The 25,356-nt window shown below is 40.4% G+C and overlaps 1 protein-coding gene across 1 annotated transcript in view; it reads left to right on the plus strand.

Moving 5' to 3' along the window:
• Nucleotides 1–25,356, plus strand: part of E(Pc) (Enhancer of Polycomb) — a 460,358-nt gene that overhangs the window by 247,395 nt on the left and 187,607 nt on the right. The window contains exon 5 of the mRNA XM_067148053.1: nt 20,409–20,665. Coding sequence (XP_067004154.1) covers nt 20,409–20,665 — 257 coding nt within the window. The remainder of the gene's footprint in view (nt 1–20,408; nt 20,666–25,356) is intronic.

Here is a 25,356-nt window from a genome sequence, read left to right on the forward strand (position 1 = left end):
GTTAGGGAAAAAGGGGCAAAACACACCAACAATAACTACTCATTTACACACACTCACACACTTGCACATATGCCAAAAGAGCCACAACCGAAGGAAAACTGGTGGTCACGTACATTCACCTACAGCCTCAAACAAGAGCAATTCATAAGTCAAATGCTCAAATGAATAGATTTGAAAGGCGCACGATATATATAAATATCGGCATCCCTCCTGAAATAGGAGTAGCAATCACATAAGTACCTTCAAACTTCAACAGTGTCTATCCCATACAATGCAAGTAAAGCCCAGCACTGACAATGATTATGAATGGCAGAGAAAGGAAAATCCACACATGGAACATGCATGAACAATAAATGGACGGACCACTCTGTTGTAGCATAAAACATAAATTACATATAACCGAGAGGACATGTACCAATACATACATAGAATAACAAGGCACATATCAAACACAATCCAGTAATGTGAAGACAAATCACCTATCATGTAGATGATACATTTCACTATCAAGAGATCAAGAAATATAAAGATAAATAGAGAACACCCAGAAGAAAAAATGTAGCGAGCACAGATAATAAAAGTAACAGAAACACAAAGGAACTGGCAGCGGAAAGAAGATCAAGTACCTGAACTGTAGGTTCAAAGGATACCGTAACCTTGAGTGTCCCAAAGATAAAAAGAATAATAAATCTCTCGAAGGAGCGAGAGGTAATAACAGCACCTTTTAAAGCATTTAAGAACGTGTTTATAAGTCAAAACCGCCATGCCAAAATGTAACAGGTTTATTTTCCAATAAGTAATCAACAAGAATTATTGTCGAGGAGAAAAATTACATATTTGGTGGGGGGAAAAAAATTTCCACGGCAGATGTGGTGCAAGACCGCAACCTATCGGTATAAGGAGAAGTTAGGATGTCAACTCAAGTTGTGAAGCCACAGAGGCCATCATTGAACAACACAAGTCGAAGACTAAACTGTCAACAGCAGGAGTCATATTCATAAAATGAAGCCATCAGTCATGGCTCAAGTTGGGGAATTATTTGCTCTAGATTGTCTGTTTTTTTTTACTCTTAGTTTGTTCTTTGTATTCCTTGTTATTTATCAGTTTATGAGGGTCGTAGGTTCTCTTCCTTTTGGGGTGGGATTCTTTTTTTTTCGTTTTCTTTTTTGTTTTACGTTGCACCGACACAGATAGGTCTTAGGGCGACGATGGTGCAGGAAAGGCTTAGGAGTGGGAAGGAAGCAGCGGTGGCCTTAATTAAGGTACAGCCTCAGCATTTGCCTGGTGTGAAAATGGGAAACCACAGAAAACCATCTTCAGGCCTGCCGACAGTGGGGTTCGAACTCACTATCTCCCGGATGCAAGCTCACAACTGCACGACCCTAACCGCATGGCCAACTCACCCAGTGGGGAGATTCTTTCTTTGTCAATGGTGTGAGTTTAATTTTTATTTATATCAAGTAATGATATGATCTGGTACCTGTCCCTCTCAAAATTTTCACATTGTAGATTTTGCTGTGGTAATTCTTATCCATACAAACATGATCCATTTGCCTTTTTTACAGTCTGGATGTTTCCATTTTTGAGCTTATTTGGTCTTCTCTTGAAGTATGTTGACTTTGAGATCATATCATAGTTTCTGCAGAATTCCTCCAGTCTTATACCATTCCTATTTGTTCTTGTTTGTGCTGTCCACTTCCCTATTACATCTCTATATCTTGTTTCACTTCCTAACTAGGCATTAAAATCTCACATTAAAATTTTGGTGTGATTTTTATTTATGTTTATCGTCGTCCGATCTAAAAGCTCCCAAAATCCATCCACCTCTTCTTGGTGTTCTTATTATTTTTATCATTAGTTGGAGCATAAATAATAAATGTCCAGCAATATCCATAATTCGGAATGGGATTTGTGGTCAGTTTCAAAATAATCTAGTCCATAATAGAATTCAAAGCACAGTCTCCCAGGTTCTCAATGATAAGTATAAAAGTTGCAGCTTGTGAGAGATTCCATTGACTTCTTCTCCTCCTCCTCCTCCCCGAACAAGATCTCCTCCATAACCTCCTTGTGTTGTTCACAATGCAGGTCCATCTGTTTGTTGGTGGTCAGTTCCTTGCTGTGTTCTTCCACCAGCTTTTCAATGACTTCATTCATCTCCTGCCCCACGATCTTCCCCAAGGACACATTTTCATTGACAGTTGGTGGCTCATTTTCACCAGCAATCCCCTTAAAATCACGGCCAAGAACAAAGTTGGGCCACAATTTCTTCCAAGCAGAAGTGAGAGTTCTCTTGGTGACCCCATCCCATGTTTTATCGATGATATTCAGGTGGTTCACGATGAGGAAATGATTTCTTCAAAACTCTCTGAGGGTAAGATCTGTTTCTTCGGTCACTTCGAGGCATCGCTGAAATAGTGCTTTGATGTATAGCTTCTTGAGGTTCGAAATAATTTGCTGATCTGTAGGCTGGAGTTATGTTGGGAGAAAGGAACTTGACCTTAATGAACTTGAATTTCTCCAGTAAATTGTCCTGAAGGCCTGGAGGATGAGCTGGAACATTGTCCATAACCATAAAAACTTTGAGTGGCTGATTATTTTCTAAAAGGTATTTCTTCACTGCAGGACCAAAGACCTTGTTCATCCATTCAACAAAGAACTTTTTTTTTTTTTTTTCCCTAGTTGCTTTATGTCGCACCGACACAAATAGGTCTTATGGCGATGATGGGACAGGAAAGGCCTAGGAATGGGGAGGAAGCGGCCGTGGCCTGAATTAAGGTACAGCCCCAGCATTTGCCTGATGTGAAAATGGGAAAACACGGAAAACCATCTTCAGGCCTGCCGACAGTGGGGTTCGAACCCACTACCTCCTGGATGCGAGCTCACAGCTGCATGCTCCTAACCACACGGCCAACTCACCTGGTCAACAAAGAACATGCAAGTGACCCAAGCCTTGGTGTTGGACCTCCACATAACGTTTAACTGGCTCTTCTGCATATTGCATTTCTTGAAGGGTTCTGGATTCTTGGAATCATACATGAGCTGAGTCTTTACATTTAAATCCATGCTCGCAATAGCACACAGTAACATGGTTAGATGGTCTTTCATGGGCTTGTGACCAAGCATTTCATTCTCTTCTGCTGCATTAAATGTCATCTCTTTCCACTGTTTCATCCCAGTTAAAATCTTACTGTGGCATATAACAGTTGGTAACAATGAGCTTCTGAAACTGTGTGGTGAATGCTTCAGCTGCCTTATCATCCGAACTTGCAACCTCCCTGTGCTTCACAACACTATGGATGCCATTTCTCTTCTTTAAGTTATCAAGCCATCCCCGCCATTTCTCTTCTTTAAGTTATCAACCATCCCCTGCTTGGCTTGAAGCTTTCTTTGATTTCTATTGACATATGTGTACTACATGATAGTGACGAGGTCAGCGTACAGGGCCGTCCTTCTCCCAGATTAAATTATCGGACACAGTATCACCTGCTAGTTGCTTATCATTTATCCAGACGAGAAGCAAATTTTCTATATCTTCCAGAACACATGGCCATTGCTTTGATACTCGTGTGGCTCCTTTTGTTACATTTTGCCCTTTTATTTCTCCTTTAATATTGTGCAAATTGTTGATGTAAAATTGTTATAAAATCTCACAATATCAGCCATAGCAGGCTCGAATCAAATTTCACAGAAAGTTCCTGTTCCTAGGCTTGAAGTCAGCCACCCAAGCTTCCAAAACAAAAAGTATATTGTTATTATTACTGAAATGAGAAATTCAAAATGGTGGCTGCTTACAGCTTTATAGCTTGATATACTAGCAGCTCCTTTATATATTATCCTACAATTTATTAGACTTTTACCAAACGAGTTTCCCATGCGGGTAGGGGCGCGCAGCTGTGAGCTTGCGTTCGGGAGATAATAGGTTCAAACACCAATGCCGGTAGCCCTGAGGATGGTTTTCCATGGTCTCCCATTTTCACACCAGGCAAATGCTGGGGTTGTACCTTAATTAAGGCCACGGCAGCCTTCTTTCCACTCCTAGCCCTTTCCAGTCCCATCGTCGCCATAAGACCTATCTGTGTCGGTGCGACGTAAAGTAACTTGTAAAAGAAAATTAGACTTTCAACCTTAGAGAACTGAAGGAAAGCACTGCCAATTAGAATTACCCTTCTAGGTAGGCAAGTAATGCCAGCCAGTCCTTCTAGTGTTTATCAGTATTTTTGTTACTCACCTTGAAAAGTGATTGAAATAGAAAAATTTCTCAGCAACTTCAGTTGTGATGACAATGACGATGATGCTTGTTGTTTAAAGGGGCCTAACATGTAGGTCATCACCCCTTAAACTTCAGTTGTAAGTAAGGACAACATGGTTTCTTGGGCTCCAAATTACCAGCCAGAAGCTGGGCTACTGTTCCAATTTGTATAAATTTTGCACAGCAGTTAAGAATGTTTCCACCTATATAAATGACCTACAATATTGTAACTGAAATAACACTAAAAATGTGACTATGTTCTAACAGACCCGAGAATATCAGTTTTCTATTAGCTTCTGACTGTGAAAGCTAACACTAGTACCATACCATATATGACTAGTACCATATTTGTTATTCTAGAATGAATCCGGGAATGCCCGCACTTCTCAGTTCAGATCGCTGATTAGAACGTGTATGAAGTGTTGATCTGTCACTCCAACTGTTCTTGAGTTGTGAAGTGTTACTTCGTGGTATAATTCGCATAATGCCTCCACATGTGTACATGGTAGAGGAATGGGTATGTATGATAATTATGTGAAAACAGAGTCGTGCAGGGAATTTGTTAGGTGATTTGTATCACAATTTCCAGGTGTTCGCCCTCCGCATAGAGAGACCACGTGGAAACTCGTAAACAAATTGAGGGGAACTGGTTCTTTACTTGATAAGAAGCAAAGTGTTAAAAAAAACATGTACTACTGAGGAAAAAGCAAGTGAAATCGCAGAGATATTAGAACATATGCCTACAAAATCCATAAAATTACTTGGACAAGAAGCCGGGGTTTTGAAGAGCTCGGCATGGCGGGCTACGAACATGTGAAAATTTAAACCATACAAGGTAACTGTAGTACACGAACGGCATCCAGTGATCATGATAAGTGGGTACATTTTTATAATTGGATGTTGCAAAACGTTCATGACTAAATAGTTCATCCCCACTTAATATTTTTCTCTGATGAATAATGGTTCCATTTACACGGGTATGTTTCGACGCAGAATAACAGATATTGTAGAACAGAAAACCCCCATTGCATATACGAAATACCTCTACATGACGAACAGATCAGAGTATGGTGCGCAGCGATACAGAATTATAGGACCTCTCTTTCTTCAGGGCACAATTAATGCACAAAGATACAGGGATAATACACTCAAACCATATTTTGATGAACTGACTGACACTGACTGTCGAAATGGGTATTTTCAGCAAGACTCTGCCACTGCATATACAGCTAATAACACATTAAACTTAATTGAGGAAATTTTTGAAGACTGTGTTATTAGTGCAGACTTATGGCCGTCACAGTCCCCAGATTTAACTGTTTGTGATTTATTTATGGGAGAGCTTAAAAAATAAAGTGTATGCAAGAAACCCTCACGCGTTGGATGAACTGAAAGAACAAATTCAGAGAGAAGAAGCCCCAATTACGGAAGACGAACTTATATGTGTGAATCGGAGTTTCTTGAGATGATGCCAGAAATGTTTGGATGCAGGAGGAGAACATTTCCAACATCTCCTGTCATAAGGTACAAGCTTATTTTCTCAATTCTTACTTTCTTAATTTTAATTGTTATGTCATGCATGGATAAAGTGAGGGAAGTGCTGTCCTTGTTGCTATGCCGCGGAACAGGGAGTGATGAGTCAACAGGAGGCAGATTAGCTGGGCGCACCTGCCAGCCAACCGATGAGAGAAACTCACTGTATTATCTTCTTCTTCTCTCCGTCGCCTCCTCCTCCTTAGTGTTTGTCCCACATGCTGATGGATGTGCTGTTTTGGTTCTCTGTCACCATTTTACACAATCATGTACCTGATCAGGGTGCAGACCTGTAACCTTGAGATCTTCATACAGAGTGTTAGACAACGCTGCCTCAGTTATTTTATTGGCCATTTCTCATTTAACCTGCAAAGTAAAACTAGTCTGGTATTGTTTCTGCTTCTGGTTGCAGTACGTGCCCAAACCAGCGTAGATGGCTTTCGCTCAGCTTCTCAACAATTGGTGCAACTCCATGTCACCTGCAAACTTTGTTATTTGTGACATAGTCATGCTGTGTCAGGCCAGATGTTCACTTGAGCATTTTTGTTTCCATGACAGCAAGTCGTTGTATCCCCTTCTTCTTCTTATTCTTCTTCTTCCTCTTCTTCTGCTTCTTCTTCTTCTTCTTCTTCAATGACGGTCAGCAATTAGCACCATACAAGGCAACTGGGCTGACTGCAGAATGGTATAGTTTTAACTCTATGTGGTCTGGAGTCTTCCTGTCACTGAGTACACCAGTCACAGAATGTCATTAAGCTCAAGCAGTTGGAGATTTCTGCACGGAGGGTTTCGTCAGCAGCAATTGTTGAGCCAGTTGTTAATATCTTAGTAATATCACCAGTGCCCTCGAAAAGCCCTTTGCCTGGGGAGGAAGGAATTAAATACTATTTTAACTCTGGACATAAAATTTTCATTATTGTTCATTTTTATATCAAAACTTTCTGGTTATTGCCGTAGCTATGGTAGAAAGCCCTGTTTGCAGCAGTCTTGACCACAACATCTCAAACCACTCAAAATTAAGGAAGAACTACGGATAAACTTTGAATAATAGGGATTAACGTGCTAAGAAATCGTATTGAAATTGATCTCTCACATTTTAAATGTCAGTGTATTGTACCTAGATTGTTACAGTAACCTTCATGAACAATGATCAAAATAAACTGAGTTGCTCAGATGGTAGAGCATTGGTTTTCTGAGCCTAACATGGCAGATGAGATCATGGCTCTGTCCAGTGATATTTGAAGGTGCTCAAGTATGCTAGCCTTGTATTGGTAATACTCCAGTCTTGTGTTGGCAGATTTACCAGCATGTGGAAAAAAAAAAAAAAAGAAAAAAAAAAACCTCTGCAACACAAAATTTCTGGCCTTCTGCATCTCCAAAAACTATAAAAGGTAGTTAGTATGACATAAAACCAATACCATCATATGTATTGTTCTGAGGATTTTGTGAATTACAAAGGTGAAAGAAGGTGCAGGCATGAGTGGGTCAAAACACGACAATCAGAAGATTAATTTAAAACTTAATAGCTATATTTTCTTTCTCAGCTATCTTCTGGTTTCTTTTCGAAAAGTAAACTTTACAGTTCAGGTACAGACGTTCATAAGATTGGGTAACAATTTTAGAAAATCAAATAACAATCGACCGGCTATTGGTACCCATATCAAAGAACATGAACGTAATATTCGTCTCAACCAACCAGACAAATCGGCCATAGCTGAGCATGCTCTATCGTCGGGTCATGATGTCTTGTTCCAAGATGCTCGAGCTCTTACCCACACTAGACGCTACAGGTCCAGGCTTATACGGGAAGCTGTGGAAATACATAGAAATCCTAACATTTTCAACAGGGACACCGGCTATCAATTAAGTAATACCTGTTTTTCAGCCATTAAGAATTTATGTAGGTAGTTCCCTTCCCGATTCCTTCACTATTGTTATTTCGTCTTGGTGTTTTCCAAATTCGTACGTTCCTCGTCGCCAGATGTTTCATTCCAGGCTTGTGTCTATGCCATACATCTGCCAATGTCATGTGTTACGCAAACACGTTATGTGAACCGCTTAGACTGATTGTGATGGTTCGGTCAGCTTCCGCTTCGAATGCTAGCGTTGCCACGTCCTGGGGGCCATCCGGTGGCGAATGAACGTACCATTTTCCACTTCTATTGTAACATCCAAATTTAAAAGTGTCATTGTTTATGAAGCCTTTCTCGTGGACAGTCGAGATTTCTTCTGAGGACGCAGAGCACAGTTCCCTGCTAAATGTTAAAGCTTTCACCTTATTTTCTTGACACGGCATAAGCCCAAAAGCCTATACAGTATCGTGTCTTTAAGTACGGGCCATGAAAGCATTAATGACAATATGTAGAGGAATTTTAAAACATTTCCACTATGATGGGAAAGAGTTGTTTTGCCAACCATGTGGTAAAACAGTAAATGCAGATCAACGTTCTGAAGTAACCCAGCATTCATCTGGAGAAAAGTACATTGCAGCTGCTTCGTATGTGCTTTCGCGACAATTACTATTAGGTGAACAAGCTACTTCAAATTTAGGCTCTACTAAATACTCCCAGCATTATCTAGACTTATGCAGAGCATTTGCTGGCACCAACATTCCTCTTGACAAAATAATTAATCCGGGACTGAGAAATTTCCTAACAAAATACATTAATTTTGAGTCTCCAGAAAAATCTACATTAAGGAAAAACTACCTTCCAAAATGTTATGAAGAAACTTTACAAAGAATTCGGACAGTATGTGATAGCAAAAAAATTGTGGGCGAGCATTGAAGAAACCACTGATTCAAGTGGCAGAAAAGTAGAAAATTTTATTATTGGTGTGTTGAAGAATTTAGTGTCAAAAATGTCATTTTTAGGGTTTGTATTTGATCGGGATTTACATTTAAAAATATTAGGTACAGAGATCCACCTATTCAATACCGAAACTGGTCGTACAAATGTGTATAAATAAAATATGAGATGATTTAATAATTATCACAATTTTTAGTATTGAATAGGTGGATCTCTATACCTAATATTTTTGAATGTGTTGAAGAATGACAAAACTGCTTGTGAACATTCTTATTCGCTAGCATGTAAAGAAATGCCTACTGCAACCATGTCACTGTAGCTAGGTTGTTTAATGAAGCCATGCACTTACTTTGGCCAAAAGGTGTAAAAGATGACAATGTATTTTTTTCTCCTTACTAATAACGCAGCTTACATGAAAAAAGCAACCGAAGGTCTTTCTATAAGCAGTCCGAAAATGATCCATGTAACTTACGTAGTTTACAGGTATGTGAAACTGTAAGGCCTCAGTATCCTAAAGTGGATAAATTAGTGTCTGGTGGCAAAAAAAAGTCTTCGTAAAAGCACCCTCAAGAATCTATCTGTTTAAAAACAAAAGCCAAGGTCTTGCACTTCCACCTCTGCTAGTGTCATGCAGTGGGGTACCTGGTTTGGTGCAGTGGTATACTATGCAGACAATTTTGAAAATTTCACATCCATTGTGAATGTACTAGATAGAAACGATGCGTCTTCAATTGAAATTCTTCAAGAGTTACTGAAAAACAGCTCTTTGAAAAGTAAATTGTTGTTTATATATGCCAATCTAAGCTTCTTATGTAAAACCATAAACATACTTGAAAAATCCACTAACCTGTTGTCTGAAACAGTGAAGAAATGAATTAGTTTCACTCTCAGCTTCACAAGTACCGGGACTGTTAAAGGTCAAATATAAACATTTGTTCCATAAAAACAGATGGTTTAAAAAATGTGCCAAGTTGCTCAAGTATTGGAGGTTGTTCATGTTGGTGAAATTGAAGGTGTTAAGTGTTGGTGACATTCCTCTATGTAACTATGCACGTCTGACATCCTGTATTGTGGAGCGATCATTTTCACAGTATGAGGCGTTCTTCAGAGATGAACAATTTGGAGATGACCTTTGTTGTTTACTACAATTCTGAGACTACTTCTAGCAGCTTATATTCCACTGTGTGATTGGTGAGTACGAAGTGGTAAAAAATTTCTAAGGTGATAGGATGTTTTTTCTATAGTTAAACCGTTTTCGTAAATATCTAGTAATATGTAGTCAGATACAATCAAAAATTAATATACCGTACTGTACTTTTCCATATATAGACATCCACTTTTGGTAGCACCCTATTTTAATACAAAATTTTATATTTATTTACTTCTTGAACGTGTGTGGTTATGTGATATTTAAAGCAGATTATTTTTTAATTTTTATCAAATATTTTTAGGTTTTTAGCACATAAAAAGTAAATATTTTAATTTTTTTAGCATATAAAAATCTGCTCCCTAGTCATGAGACATTCTTCACCATAACCCTCTTTCAGTCTATTCTGCCCTATTATCGTGTCACGAGAGTTTCATGGTCATTTTCAATGGCAAAATATTCATTGCCATTGTCTCAATAGTATCCTGACCAGGAACAGTTCTCTTAGCTACAGGACATCCAGTTTTACACGAAATACAAACCTGGGGACATGAATTTCCAGTTCAGAAATTTCTCATACAGTGGCCAGGATTTGACCATTGCCGGCTTGATGAGAAGCCAGTGATTTCTCTCGGTATCTATACATCTACCTTGGCTATCATGCGTTAAGATGATGAAATAAGATCCAAAAGTGTCCCTTAGGGGTCCTTTAGCACCATTTAGAAGGCTATCTGCAACGTGTACTTCAAACTGTGTATTGGAAGAAGTTTCGAACTTTGTCTTCAGATGTCTCTACTGTCGACTTATGTCTGGTGGGAGGATGGACCCTTAATTTTCAAGAAAATTTTGGTCTACATCAGTTTTCTAAACAGAATTGTTTGTAGATTGTTTTTGGTGTTCTAAGGTTATTAGCACTTCTATCTCTTCCCTCCTCCTTAAAATTTTAGTCAATCAGGAATTCTGTTAGCAGGTAGGGACCCTCTTCGGAGGCAGCCCTACCCAGGGAGTGGCGCCCATGCTTATGTGAGTCCCAAAGCACATTGACCCGGTGTGTAACATCTGGCAAGGGTCCCAGTTCAAGGTTATGAGTGAAGATCTCAACCGCATCTACGGCGGAGAAGGTGGACTTCGGTACGGTGGAGATGGCGGAAGGGGCAAACTCGTAGTTTTGTATTCCAGAGGGGCGGCTACGAAAGGCGTCTGTCTCCATGTTAGGGGCGGCCTAATTCTGAACCTGGCAGTAGGTATAAAATGCCTTTGGGTGCTGCGAGCCAATCGTAACAACAGCCTATATGGATAAAGCAGATATGGTGCGTCGGAAAAGTTAGGGCGTCCCCTGCTAAAGGCGACGCGCAGCTTTTCGGGTGCTGGGGGAACTGTGAGAAATGGGCAACCAGCACAAAACTACATCAAGATTGAGACAGTAATTGTCCTGACACTGACGGGAAAGGACAGAAGAACTGGTTCACTTCATGAAAGGGAAAGATATAGCCATACTTGGACTGTGTGAGACCAATAAGAGGGGTACGGGAGAGATTCCTCTGAAAGAAGGGTGCAGGTTGTTTTACAGCGGAGGGCCTGAAGCAATAAATGGAGTGGCCATCATACTAAGAAAAGAAATCCAAGAATATGTGGAATATACAAAATGCGTCAGCGATAGGATGATGGAGATGAGACTCCAGTTTGAAAATGGCATGATAGATCTATTTCAGTTGTACGCCCCACAAACAGGTTGCATAGATGAACATCTAGAGGACTTTTTAGAGGAAGTGGAGAGACAGATAGCAGATAAGGAAGTGCTGTTGATGGGAGATCTAAATGCTCAAGTTGGAATGGAAAGACAAGGAAAGAAAGATTTTGTAGGGCCCTTTGGATATGGAAAGGTAAATCCAGAAGGTGAGTTGTTGGTGGATTTTTGTATGAGGAACCAAATGATTGTTGGAAACACCTGGTTTAGGAAGAAGAAGAAGAAGAGTCAGAAGATTACAAGGTATGATTGGGGAGACAGGTGAAAAAAAGACCATGATTGATTATATAATCATAGAGAAAGAACACTGGAAGAACCTTTAAGATGTTACTGCCATTCCTGAAGAAGCCTTTGGTGGAGATCATAGAGTTGTGATAGGAAAATTGAAAGTGGGGAAGATTGAAAAACGCCCATTAAGAAGAGAGAAAAGAATTAAAATATGGAAGTTGAAAGAGAAAAGCATACAAGAAGTATTTCAAAGGGAAATAATACCCTTGGTACCCAGGATGGAGATTGAAGATGAATGGAAAAGATTTAAGGAAGCACTGGTTGGATTTGCAGAAAAGGTATGTGGCAGAACATCAGGAAATGTTAAAGACAAAGAGGCATACTGGTGGATTGATAAGGTAAAGATTAAAGTGAAGGAAAATAAAATGGCATGAAAAACATGGAAAACACCTAAGACCGAAGAAAGTAGAAGAAAATACGTGGAGGCAAAGAATTTGACCAAGAAAGTAGTGGAGGAAGAAAAGAGGAAAAGCTGGGCCTTATTCACACAGAAATTGAGAGATGATATGCAGGGCAGCAAGAAATTACTGTATGTTATATTAAGAAACAAAAAGGGATATCAAGTAAACACCAGATTTGTGAAGGATGAAGGTGGCATAATATTAACAAAGCCAGAAAAATAAGAAATAGATGGAGAGAGTATTTTCAGAAGTTGCTGAACATAAGACCTGATGAGTCATTCAGTGGACGACCAGGAAAGGCAGTTAGTTTGTTGAAATGTGTAAATGAAATGGCAGTAAGAAAGATGAAGAATAGAAAAGCTGCTGAATTAGATGAAATGATAAAGGCAGCTGGTTCCCACTGTCGGCAGCCCTGAAGATGGTTTTCCGTGGTTTCCCATTTTCACACTAGGCAAATGCTGGGGCTGTACCTTAATTAAGGCCTCGTAAGATCTACCTGTGTCAGTGCGACGTAAAGCCAATAGCAAAAAAGGCAGCTGGAGCTGTACGCCTGCAGTGGACATACCGAGTTCTCAGCATTGTCTGAGAGAATAAGGAGGTCCCTGAGGTTTGGCAAAAAGGAATAATCATCCCAATTTTCAAGAAAGTCGATAAGAAAGTATTGAAGAACTACAAGGGAATTACTCTCATATCCCATGTTGCTAAGATAATGGAAAGTAGGATTAGGTTGAGGGTTGAAAATCAGATACAGGAAAATCAGTTTGGTTTCATAAGTGGAAGGTCAACAATAGAGCCCATTTTCATTATGAGACAACTAATGAGAAAGCAATGGGAGTAGGGGAATGATATGGTGATGACATTCATTGACACTGAAAAAGCATATGACAGTGTCCCCAGGACTAAAGTTTGCGACAGTCTGGTGCAAAAAGAAATCGGAGAGGGATTAATAAAAATGATCATGGCAGTGTACAAGGAATGTTGTAGTTGCGTGCAAACACAAGTTGGCAGGACAAGTTGGTTCAAAATCACTAGTGGGCTGAGACCGGGAAGTGTTCTACCACCAATCCTGTTTACAATAGTAATGGATGACATCATGAAAACAGCAAAAGTAGCATATGTAGGAAGAGAAATTAACATGTTGTTATTTGCAGATGGTATTGTGATTTGGGGCGAAGACGACATGAAGGTTCAAGAACAGTTGGATGTGGTGAATGGGAAGATCAAAGAATGTGGATTGAAAATAAGTGTAGAAAAATGTAAAACTCTTGTTATGACTAGAGGGGAGAAGGAAGGGAAAGATCAGATTAGACTTGCAGGCAAGCCCCTGGAAGTAATGGAGACGTTCAGATACCTGAGGAGTGTAAGAAACATGTTATGGGACAAAGATGTGCCAATGGAAGCAAAGGAAACTACGCACAAGATGTATTACGTACCCATAACTACTTACAGAGCAGAAACTTGGACAATGACAAAGAAGAATGAGAGTCGAATACAGGCAGCTGAAATGAAGTTCTTGAGGAGTACGATACAGAAGAGTAGAAGAGACAAAATAAGGAATGAGAAAATCCGGGAAGAAATTGCAGTGGAAAAAATGAATGATAGAATAGGGAAGGGCTGACTAAGATGGTTTGAGCACATAAAGCAAATGAGTGATGGAAGAATCCAAAAAAGGTGGTGGAAATGCAAATCCAAGGACGGAGAGGCCGTGGACGACAATGATTGAGATGGAGTGACACAATCCAACGCAATATTAGAAATAGAAACCTGGGCTGGGACACAGTGTTGGAGGAGGAGTGGTGGAAAGACCAAAGAAAGTGGACAGGAACCATATTTGCTTCTACCCTGCTACAGCTGGATAAAGGGAAATGATGATGATGATGAGGAGGAGGAGGAGGACGAAAAGGAGTTTTGTACATTTATTAAATCAACCAATTGAAATTGTGGGAGTGTACAGGGCTTCGGCCCAGAGAGTTTTAGAAGCTTCCTCTCCGCTATAAAAGCTGGGACCTTTTGGGCCATGTTGTCTTTCGATCGCTCCAGTCAAGAGGTTTAGAGTGTGTTCATACAGGAGGCGGGGGGGGGGGCAAGCCTTACCCATCTCCGGGATGCCCACCAACTCAAGGTGATGGCAGACATCTTGTAATCATGTAATAGTCTCAGAAAGCTGACTTGAGGGGAAGGTTTTTAAATTCTTTCATAATGTAAATTTCAATCTTTCAATGTAAAGTTCCAAACTAGTCTAAAGACTTTATTCCAATTTAGGGAATTTTTAATTCCTATTCAAGTTGGTATCGGGGTGACTATGATTTTGTAAACCTTAAAATGTATCTCTTCGTTTTGTATTTTTAAATTTTCTCGCCATCTAGTCACGTCCGTTATATGGGGTTAGCCTCTGTGACTTCGGGCCATAAACCCACATAGGGTTTTAAGAATTTTCAAATGAATTTCAAAGGAGTGCAAGTGTTTGCCTCCTAACATTTTGATTTACGGCCAATAACTTTAATTTTTTCTTTTCACTAAGGCCATGTAGAATGGGCACTTATTGCCTCCTTTTAAGTTAACTATTCTTGTTTAATTTCATATTCAAATGTAACTTAGACCGTTGAGCGAGTATGACTGGAAACGATTTGTAGTTGACCTAATGTAAAATTGAGACTGTGCCTTGGAGAGGCTAGATTGGAATATGTTTTGGAGAAAAGTCTCCTAGAAAGTCAATTGTGTGGAGCGAAAACACTCTTTGGAAGAGTAGTAACGTTGGAGCTTCAAGTTCAATCTGTAATTTATTATGTACCTGCTTGTTTTAGGGTTGTCAAATCATTCTTGTTACTAGAGGTAACGAGCTCAACCTTGTGTATCCTACTGTTATTTGGTGTTGTTCATCTAAGTTTCATTTAGAAAGAAAAAAAAGAAGGAAAGAAATGAAATTTTAAATATTCGAGTTTTAAATTCAGATTTGATCTTTTCTCTTTCCACCCATTCATGCCTGCACCTTCTTATACCTTTGTAAACCACAGAAATTCTGGAACAACTACCATTCAAAATCAAATGATATGTGTACTATAATTGAGTAGATCCTAACATACAAGTTCTTGTTAAAATGGAAATGCCGTATGGCTTTTATTGCCAGGAGTGTCCGAGGACAAGTTCGGCTCGCCAGGTGCATGTCTATTGATTGGACGCTCGTAAACGACCTGCTCGTCGTGATGGAGATGAAATGATGATGAAGACGACTCATACACCCAGTGAAATTAACCAATGATGGTTAAAATTCCCGACTCTGCCGGGAATCGAACCCGGGACCTCTGTGACCAAAGGCCAGCATGCAAACCATTTAGCCATGGAGCCAGACAAAATGCAAACACTTGTCCTCATCCCGAGGTGGTGCAGCTCTTTTCAGGTGCACCCCCATTGGAGGTGAGCTGCATGTATCATTTCAAACACATACCAGCCCTCCTGCCATTCTTAAATTTCTGGCAGTACCAGGAATTGAACCTGGGTCCCCGAGGACGGCAGCTAATAACACTAACCGTTATACTACAGAGGCGGGCAAGTTCTTGATGACTATACAGATCAAAACAGTGTAAACAAACCTGAATTAATCTCAGACTTTTATTATCAGTTCCAGCAAAAAAGACTGTATTATCTCAGGCAAAAGGATATATCTGCAATTATTTTGTACAATAAAATCATACCCTAATTTCAATGATTAGAAAATTATAACGGTAGACTCTAATTTCAACTCAACAAGTAATAATTATGTGTAACAAAGTTCAAAAGCACCTATAAAAACCAGACCCCACGGCACTTAATGCCTTTGAAAGGGTTTTGGCCTGCCCAGTGGCTGCTGCTCAGCCCAAAGGCCTGCAGATTACAAGGGGTCATGTGGTCAGCACGACGCATCCTCTCGGCCATTATTCTGGGCTTTCGAGACCGGGGCCGCCATCTCACCGTCAGATAGCTCCTCAATTCTAATCACGTAGGCTGAGTGGGCCTCGAACCAGCCCTCAGGTCAAGAGAAAAATCCCTGACCTGGCCGGGAATCAAACCCGGGGCCTCCAGGCGAGGGGCGGGCATGCTACCCCTACACCACGGGGCCGGGCAAAAGCATCTGTACCCACCAAAACAGTTCTCTTATGTATTCTCTATTCATCTTTAAGTATAGCTAATTCAATCTCTGATACTACCTATCCTTGTCTAGTGAAACTCTGTATTAACTGACATAACATATGACAATAATAAGAAACTGGACCAGAATTTGAATAACTGCATGATGACAATAATAAGAAACTGGACCAGAATTTGAATAACTGCATGATCTGCAATGTCCAACCTTTGTCCTGTTTTTCTACAGGGTCTGGTATGAAATGAAGTAAATCTCCGTAGCAAGTTTTTTATGATCGGATCTCCTTCCTGCCATCAGCCTCATCAGAGGAGTTAACGAGATGAAATGGGTGACGTAATACGGATAGTAAGAAGGGAGGGGGTGAAACCATAGCTGGCACATAGCTTACTCCTGTCGAACCAAGGTGTCTGCTCAACGCTGAACATCCCCATCCTATGGACGAACACCATGAACAGCTTCATATACCTTCACTCCATATGAACATTGTGGAGAAGTTCGGAATTGCCAGGCTTTTGGCCCGCAATCTAGTGATTAAAAATTGTATATCCCCAATTCTCTTATGCTGCTGGCCAGCATTATGATGGTGAAACTTTTTTCAGCCATCAGGACTCAAACCGGCTAACCACGGTGTCGAACCATTTAGACTTGATGCCTTAATGAGCATGGCCACCAGGCGGGTTTATAATCTGCAGTGTGATGCTCATATATAACCATATTGTATGGAGCTCTCATGGTTTCAAGTTCAACAACACCGTGAATTTTGACACCTTACCTCTTCTGCACAAATTACTCAGCACGAACATTCCCCACTACCTATCTACTTTCTATTTGTACCTGTTGTCCTGTAATGACACTACAACCCCAGATCAGGTTCCTTTCTGACCATACCCATAATCCACACCTGCTCTTCTGTAATTACCATGTCCACGTCATGAAACTCCCTGTAAACGTAAGGGACATTACTCCTTAATTTTATTTTTTGTGTGTGTGTGAGTTGCCATGGTCACTTGTTTAATTTTTTTTGCTAGGGGCTTTACGTCGCACCGACACAGATAGGTCTTATGGCGACGATGGGATAGGAAAGGCCTAGGAGTTGGAAGGAAGCGGCTGTGGCCTTAATTAAGGTACAGCCCCAGCATTTGCCTGGTGTGAAAATGGGAAACCACGGAAAACCATTTTCAGGGCTGCCGATAGTGGGATTCGAACCTACTATCTCCCGGATGCAAGCTCACAGCCGCGCGCCTCTACGCGCACGGCCAACTCGCCCGGTCACTTGTTTAATAGCTCGCTGATCTTAAAAGCGTGCCTTCATCACATACAAAGGCACTAACTATCTATCTATCTATCTATCTATCTATAGAACTCAGAAGCACTGTGTAATGACATGTCACAGTCATGCTGATGGTGACAACTATGAAGGCCCCAGACATTTCATTGGGGTACCTACCTGCATGTATCACGATATACAAATAATCTCATAAATTATGATTGCCTTCAACTTCTTAATAAAAAGGAAACTTGATCATTGTTCTAAAAGATGGAATAATTGTTTTGAACTTTGTATCTGAAAATTTTTCTATATAATCAGTAACCTGCTCCTGTATACTGAAATAATGTTTGAAATAGATTATTGCATAGGTGAAATTTATTGTGGTGTATTGTTTAAAAAGAAATATGAAATTCCCACCACCTGGTATAAAATTTCTCTCCCTGCCCAATAGATAAATAAAATATTTGTGCTTCACTCCAGCTACATGCTGAGTATGTGAAAATCTTAAATGCTTTTGAAATTTACAAGTGATGTAAAATTCTGTCTTTGCTGGCAGCTGCTGCTTCTAGTTTCTCATGTTACGATTAATACTCCTCAAACTGTAAGAAGCTTAAACCCCATGCTTGTGACCAGCAACACAATATCAGAACACACGAAAACTGGCATTTAGAATATCAGAAAAATGATGTAAATTAGAGAGAATCTTGGTGAGTTGTGATTCCCATTTCTAGCAATGGTAACTACAGTAGGCTACATTGTATTTCAAAAGGGGTTATATAGATGTCGAACAAAATTGTTTGTAGGAGAACTTGTATTAACACAGTGTCCCAAATTAATGTTAACACTCTTTGAAAGTGTCAGCTGTAAGTAATTCAAGTGCCCATTGCAATTTAAAGGAATTTAAGCATAGGCTCTATATTCCCTGGGTACTTCACAAGGATGACCCAGACAGGCATGTCAAAATTTTTTAATATGTTATGAACATGGACAACACCAACATATGTTTTACTGATTTCATTGATTGGTTTGATGAGGCACATTTTAAATTTAATGGATCTGTTAATCACCACAACTGTGTGTACTGGGCCAATGTAAATCCTCACATTGTGGTAGAACAAGCAGTTAATCTTGATGGGTGAACAGTTTGGTGCAGTGAGGACTTCTGGGGCAATTCTACTTTGAAAGAACAAAACAGTGACAAGGTACCACACTATGTTAAGTTTCAGGAAAGGATTATGCCAGCTGTTCATCAACTCTACACAGATGAAGATTGCCTTTTCCATTAGGACGTTGCATTGCCATATTACCGTCAAGATGTGCGGATGCTTCAGGATGAAACATTTGTTAGGCGGTGGATAGGCTGATGAGAAGGTATCGAGAATCCACACAGATCCCCGAATTAACACTGTTAGATTTTTATGTGTGCAAAACTCAGATAAACAGTGTGCACACCAGAAAGCTACACATTGCTTAAGAGACTGGTCTATGAATCCACTCCAGTGGAAACATCCGCTTTGTCGCTCTTTTCCACAGCTTTGCAAGTGATGTGTATTTGTCATCTTGAACATTTGTAACTGTAAGGTTTGTGATATACAAAAAGTTCATGCTTCCTGTTATTCATGTTTTAGTTATTAGCCAAAGACTGTAAACATTTAGGATCATAGCTTTGTGGAATTTCAATGATATCAGTATAAATAAGGTATTATAACAGGTTGTCTTTAACATGAGGAATATTTGTAAGCAAGAAGAGAAGCTGTTAGGCTGTCTAGGATCTTATTGATGGGATCTGTAAGTAGGTTTGTCATTTTAATGATTTAATCTGTATCAGTTGTGTTCTTCATCATAGTAGAAACCTACCTAGACAATTTAGTCTTCTTTCACTTCACTTGGAGCATAATGCTCCAGCAAGGGTTAGGATGTTCTGACTTTAAAGTACACGGAAGTGGTTTGAAGTGAACTTTCTCATAGATTCTTTCTAGTACATATTTTTTATATAAATATGTCTCGTGGCTGGGATCATCTGAAAATTTGCATCACACAATCAGCGAAACAAAATGTGTGACACAATGTTACCTAACAACAGCGCAGGCTGTGATGTGAAGTATTGATGGATCGCCATGACTGAAACATATTATCAAAGAGGGGAATTAGAGTAGAGATGGTCAATGTAATCTTTCAGGCTGTTGTAAAGTATCGATGAATGGCCATAACTGAGGGACATACAGAAGGCTCTTTTATCAAAGGGGCCTCATCTCATAATACCCTAGAGAACTGATTATTTCATTCATGGTAGTTTTATAGGCCCTGAGTCAGTTTCCCCCTTTCGATGCACTGAATCCTATACTTTTGACTTCAAATTCCTTATAGATGTCTCTAGAAAATGATTCATTAGATGAAAATAAATTAATCATTATCAATTTGAGTTTCATTCCTTGAAAGACATATTTCTGATCAGTGGCTAATTTCAGCAGCTGTTAAAATGAAAACGATACGAGATATCAAATGATTACATTCAAATGATCATTATGACCAACCCTCTAACGTTCATATACCGAGGTCACATTGTTTCTGACCATCCTGATGTGCATTAGTACATGAGATAATATTCTAACTCAAATATAATATTTTTCATTGGATGCGAAAGATGTGGAACCATGAACATTGGTTTGTAAGGTGAACTTCTTGAGTCCAAACAAAATATTGATAGATATAGTAATAAATCTACCGTATCTTTTCCTCAAAGTTACTTGTATCATCACTTACGACAAACAGCAGCAAATACAGTATGTTACATATTTATGTTTTCTCGCCAATACTTACAGTTTGTTGTTGTTTGTTCCCAGCAACATCCGCTAATCCCTGCTGTGAAAACTGAACATCGACTGGGTTCTGTTGCCAATAATCCTTATGTTGCATTCCGACGTCGAACAGAGAAGATGCAGACTCGTAAGAATCGAAAGAATGATGAAACATCATATGAGAAGATGCTGAAGCTGCGTCGAGACTTGAGCCGAGCCGTTACTTTGCTGGAGCTGGTAAAGAGGCGTGAAAAGTCAAAACGAGAGCTCTTGCACCTCACCATCGAAGTGTATGAAAAACGGTACGTTACAATTTTTATTTTACACATTATGTACGTAAAAGTATCTCATACTTGGTAAACAAAAACCTATTATGATCATTAGGCTACAAGTTAAGAAGTCATGTGTCTATGGTGAAAACTCTTATTTCGAATATAGCACAGCAAAAAACAAATTCATCTCTGTACAGGCCAAGAAGGCCCTAGGAGTGGAGGAAGGTAAAGGCTTCCACTATCCGTAACCTTGACACTTGGTGGGGTAGAGTGGTTAGCTCTACGTCCGGCCACCTTTGCCCCCAGGATTTAATCTGGTATCTTCCTAATGGGGAATCAAACCCATGTCCTTGGTGAACCGAGCACCCCTGTACCGCCTCAGCCCGGCAGCCCCTATGTTTCTAACGTGTGATAACATATTGCTTAATCTTTGACTACTGACTTGTCATCCTAAGAACCTCACTGTACCTGCTGCTGATACATGAATCCATAGCAACAATCGTCAAAATAGATTTGTTCCATGATGATTCCACTGAGGAAAATTTTTTGTATATGCTCTTCAAGTAAGAGAATACTTACAAGTTACCCATGTTACGAATGTAAGAAAGCTTATGTTTGTAGTGTCAAAGTGTCCAGAACATACATTAAGAAGGGGAAATGAGTGACTTCAAGACAGGCAAAATTGATCTGTTGCAAATTTCCTCATTCTTTTAAGATGTTCTGCTTTTATTATTCACTGTAGTTAGAACATATAGTTTCATTTTTACTGTGTTTGTTTTGGTGAAAAAGTTTTTTTGCTATTTGCTTTATGTCGCGCCAACACAGATAGGTCTTATGGCGATGATGGGATAGGAAAAGCCTAGGAATGCGAAGGAAGCGGCCATGGCCTTAATTAAGGTACAGCCCCAGCATTTGCCTGGTGTGAAAATGGGAAACTACGGAAAACCATATTCAGGGCCGCTGACAGTGGGGTTCGAACCTGTTACGGAGTTTCTGTAGAGCAGAAAGAGGTGAAAGAAGGTGCTGGGTGGAATGGGTCTATCTACTATATCAAAGATTAAGTTAAAACTTTAACAAAGGTTATATTTCTTTTTCAATCACAAACTTAACAAATGTTTATCTTAGTGAAATAACGGGGTTACAGGTACAAATACCAATCTTGTAACAAGAATTGGAAAACCCAAGATTAGAGAATTTAACAGATTTGGGCTTCAGGCCCCTAATTTCCAACTTAACAATATTGCCAATTAGTGTTTACATAGACAAGGAGAAATCTCCCAAAACAAGAGCACTTTGCCCCAACCAATAACAAATTTACAGCCTTCCAGAGGCACCTCTCAGTATTACAGTTGAATTAGAAATCACAGAAAAGAACTTACATGCTCTCCCACTTTAACCAAGGAGACTGTGCTCCTAATTTCTTACAGCCCACTTAAGGAAACATTACACCCAAAATTCTTACAAATTTCTGGCCTCTCTAGGCCCAACCTACAATTTTACAATTTTTGTACACAGGATAACTAGTACCCGAACTATTGGGCCTTCATGGAAGAGAAAAACAGGTTAGATTACTGGCCCGACCATAAAATGAATGGAGGCGTACACTTGCGCTCCTAGAAAATTAAATATAAAACCCTAATTGGGCTCTCGGCCCGATGATGCAGAGCCTAATCCCAAGCTACTGAGGTGACTAGAATGAACGTTACTTAAACGATTTACAGAAATGAGAAACAGTTACAAAATCGTAGTCACCTCAAACTAAGTTGAAGGGGAACTCAATATTGTAATGCACTCTCTATCCCTGATTTACAGTTTAAGATTTTTATGAAATTTTACATTAGCCAAAAGAAAGTTTACATTTTGAAAACAGGAGGTTACATAGTTAGAAATTAGAACCTTCCCCTCCTGTAAGTCTGCGGAGGTAGCTACAGAGAGATATGACTTTTGGCCTGTACTTGGGCTGATGAACTGCCTGGCGAATAATGAAGCGCCCCACCTCTTGTGTTAACACACACACACACACACACACACACACACACACACTCTCTCTCAGAAATTCGGTGATCAAAAGACCTCGCTGGCCAGTCCATACGATGAATGTCTTCCCCAGCCAGAAATTCATCCACCAGAGCAGCGCGGGTGCGGTCCAGCATTATCGTTAATTAAGAGGAAGTCTGGACCAACCGCACCTCTGAAGAGTCACATGTGGTCTCAGTACCTCATCCCTGTATCTTCAAGTGTTAACAGTGTTCCTCGGACCACCCATGAAGATGTGCAGGTCCGTACGTCCATTCAACATGATGCTGCCCCACGCCACCACCACCATACTGGTCCTATTCCACGATGTTCCTGTGGTTGTATCGGCTACCCGGTTCTCTCCAGATTAATGTGTGACGGAAATCGTTCTGCAAACTGAAGCGGGATTCATCTGTGAAGAGCACATGCCTCCATCCGTTCATGGTCCAGTTTTGATGTTGACGGCTCCACAGTAAACGGGCCCATCTCTGTGCTAGAGTGAGTGGGACGCACACTGCTGGACGTTGGGCAAACAGCCCTGCTGTTCTGAGCCTCCGGTACACAGTTTGCCGGGAAACGTCAACCCCTGAGACGGCTGCAAGCTCCGCCGACAATTGTCTTGCAGGTGCACTCCGATTTCGTTGGGCGGTTAAGGCCAGCTATTGGTCCTGCTGTGGGGTGGTTACCCTTGGTCAGCCTGGTACTGGTCTATGACAAACATCTCCTGTGTCTCGAAATTGTCTCCAAAGCCGGGAAATGACACTCTGTGGCACATTCAAGGATACGGCAACTTCGGTCTGTGTCTGGCCTTCTTCCAGGCGGCTGAGTATTTTACCCTGCAAAGCGGGGTCCAAATGGTGTCGTCATGCTATTATGTTGTCACGTTCACCACGAGGCTACACTCTGCTCACTATAACAGGGCAAACACGACTGAGGGAATATGGGGTTCAGGCACTGGCTGTGTTTACCTTGTGGTTACGCCGCTAGTCAAAGCAGGGAACACTCCTTTCCTATACAGAGAGAACATATAAGGTTGGTAGGTGCATATGTTGTGTGATTTGCGGTCTTATTTCCTGTTGCCCTGCTTACTCATAACTTATGCTTTACTTTTGGACACTAGTGTATTTCATACCTCATATCTTTGAGCAGACTCTGGTACGTTGATTTAAAATTGGAAAGAATTGGAACATAATTCAGTGTGTATTGTATATTATTTAAGAAGGACAGATGAACATGACAATGTATTTCATACTTACTGAAGTCATTGTATGGACCATTCCTTGCATTCTTTCAAGTACTGGCTTTTGGGGTCCTCCGCTTCTGCTTCTTCAGTGTTAATTGCACTCTACTTTCTGTTTCCTTTGTATGTAAAATATATGGTTAGTTTTGAACACATGAAGCTTTAGAAGTGGGCTTTACAAATGTCTAATCAGATTCATTTTAGTCTTAAAACAACTGTTTCAAATGTTAAAAACATAATACCTTGCACTCCTCTGTGTAATTCACTTCCTGGCTTCTTTCTTGTAGTCATTTTAAAAGAGCAGCTAAACAGATAAATATAAATCAAAATCATGCACACTAGGGGGATTTATCACTTATCTTAACTATTAATAATAGCTCTCTGTGTTGTCTATGTGTTGAGATGGAGTTCTCGTTAATAATTATATCAGTATTTCATTTTATATGAAGTTTATATCCAGGTAACTTTTTCTTAATAGAGAAAATAGGTGCTCCTTCAATCAATGTACAGGGTATGGTAGGTAGGGAAAGAGGATAATTTATTGAACACAAGTTCACTATGTTTTAAGGGGAAGGAAAATGAGGGGTAACAGTTCTTATCGTCCGACTCGTTGGCTGAACGGTCAGCGTACTGGCCTTCGGTTCAGAGGGTCCCGGGTTCGATTCCCGGCCGGGTCGGGGATTTTAACCTTAATTGGTTAATTCCAATGCCACGGGGGCTGGGTGTATGTGTTGTCTTCATCATCATTTCATCCTCATCACGACGCGCAGGTCACCTACGGGTGTCAAATAGAAAGACCTGCACCTGGCGAGCCGAACCCGTCCTGGGATATCCCGGCACTAAAAGCCATACGACATTTCATTTCAGTTCTTATCAGGTAATGAGTTCAGGAGAGATATCGATTAGGAACCTGTACTGCAGGTAGAACAGCAGGGGGGAGATGGGGGAACAGGGAAGTCTTACAGAGGAATTGCGAGGCAAGAGGAAAGAGAAAAGCAGAGTACAGGTTAGGAAGAGAGGGGTGGAACAGGGTCATTTGAGGGAGAGAAGGGAGGAGGAAGTAGGTTCTGCAGCTGTCAGGAAAATCATGGAGACTAGGAGAGGACGGAATCTAATGAGGTGGGTGGGCTTGAGGCTGTGATCATGAGCGACTCTGTTATTAGGCATGTGGGGAAAGTGTGTGGAAGTAGGATTTAGTGTTATTCAGGAATTAGGCTAAGGCAGATATTGAGGAAAGTATACATCTTGCAAGAAGAGCTTGCCAAAAAAGCTGCGCAGAACTTCAGCTGGGCTCGGAAATGGCACTATACACCCTTCCTACTTCGCTAAATCCGCCTGCTGCTAGTAGTTCTTAACAAACTGTCTGCCCAGCGATACTGCCTTATGTTCTTTATGTACTGTACACGTAGGAGCCTTATGTCAGGCTTCTCCATAAATATTCTACTCATGTCTTCTGTATTCCTCC

Source organism: Anabrus simplex, chromosome 5 (genome assembly GCF_040414725.1).
Source record: "Anabrus simplex isolate iqAnaSimp1 chromosome 5, ASM4041472v1, whole genome shotgun sequence".
Taxonomy (NCBI): domain Eukaryota; kingdom Metazoa; phylum Arthropoda; class Insecta; order Orthoptera; family Tettigoniidae; genus Anabrus; species Anabrus simplex.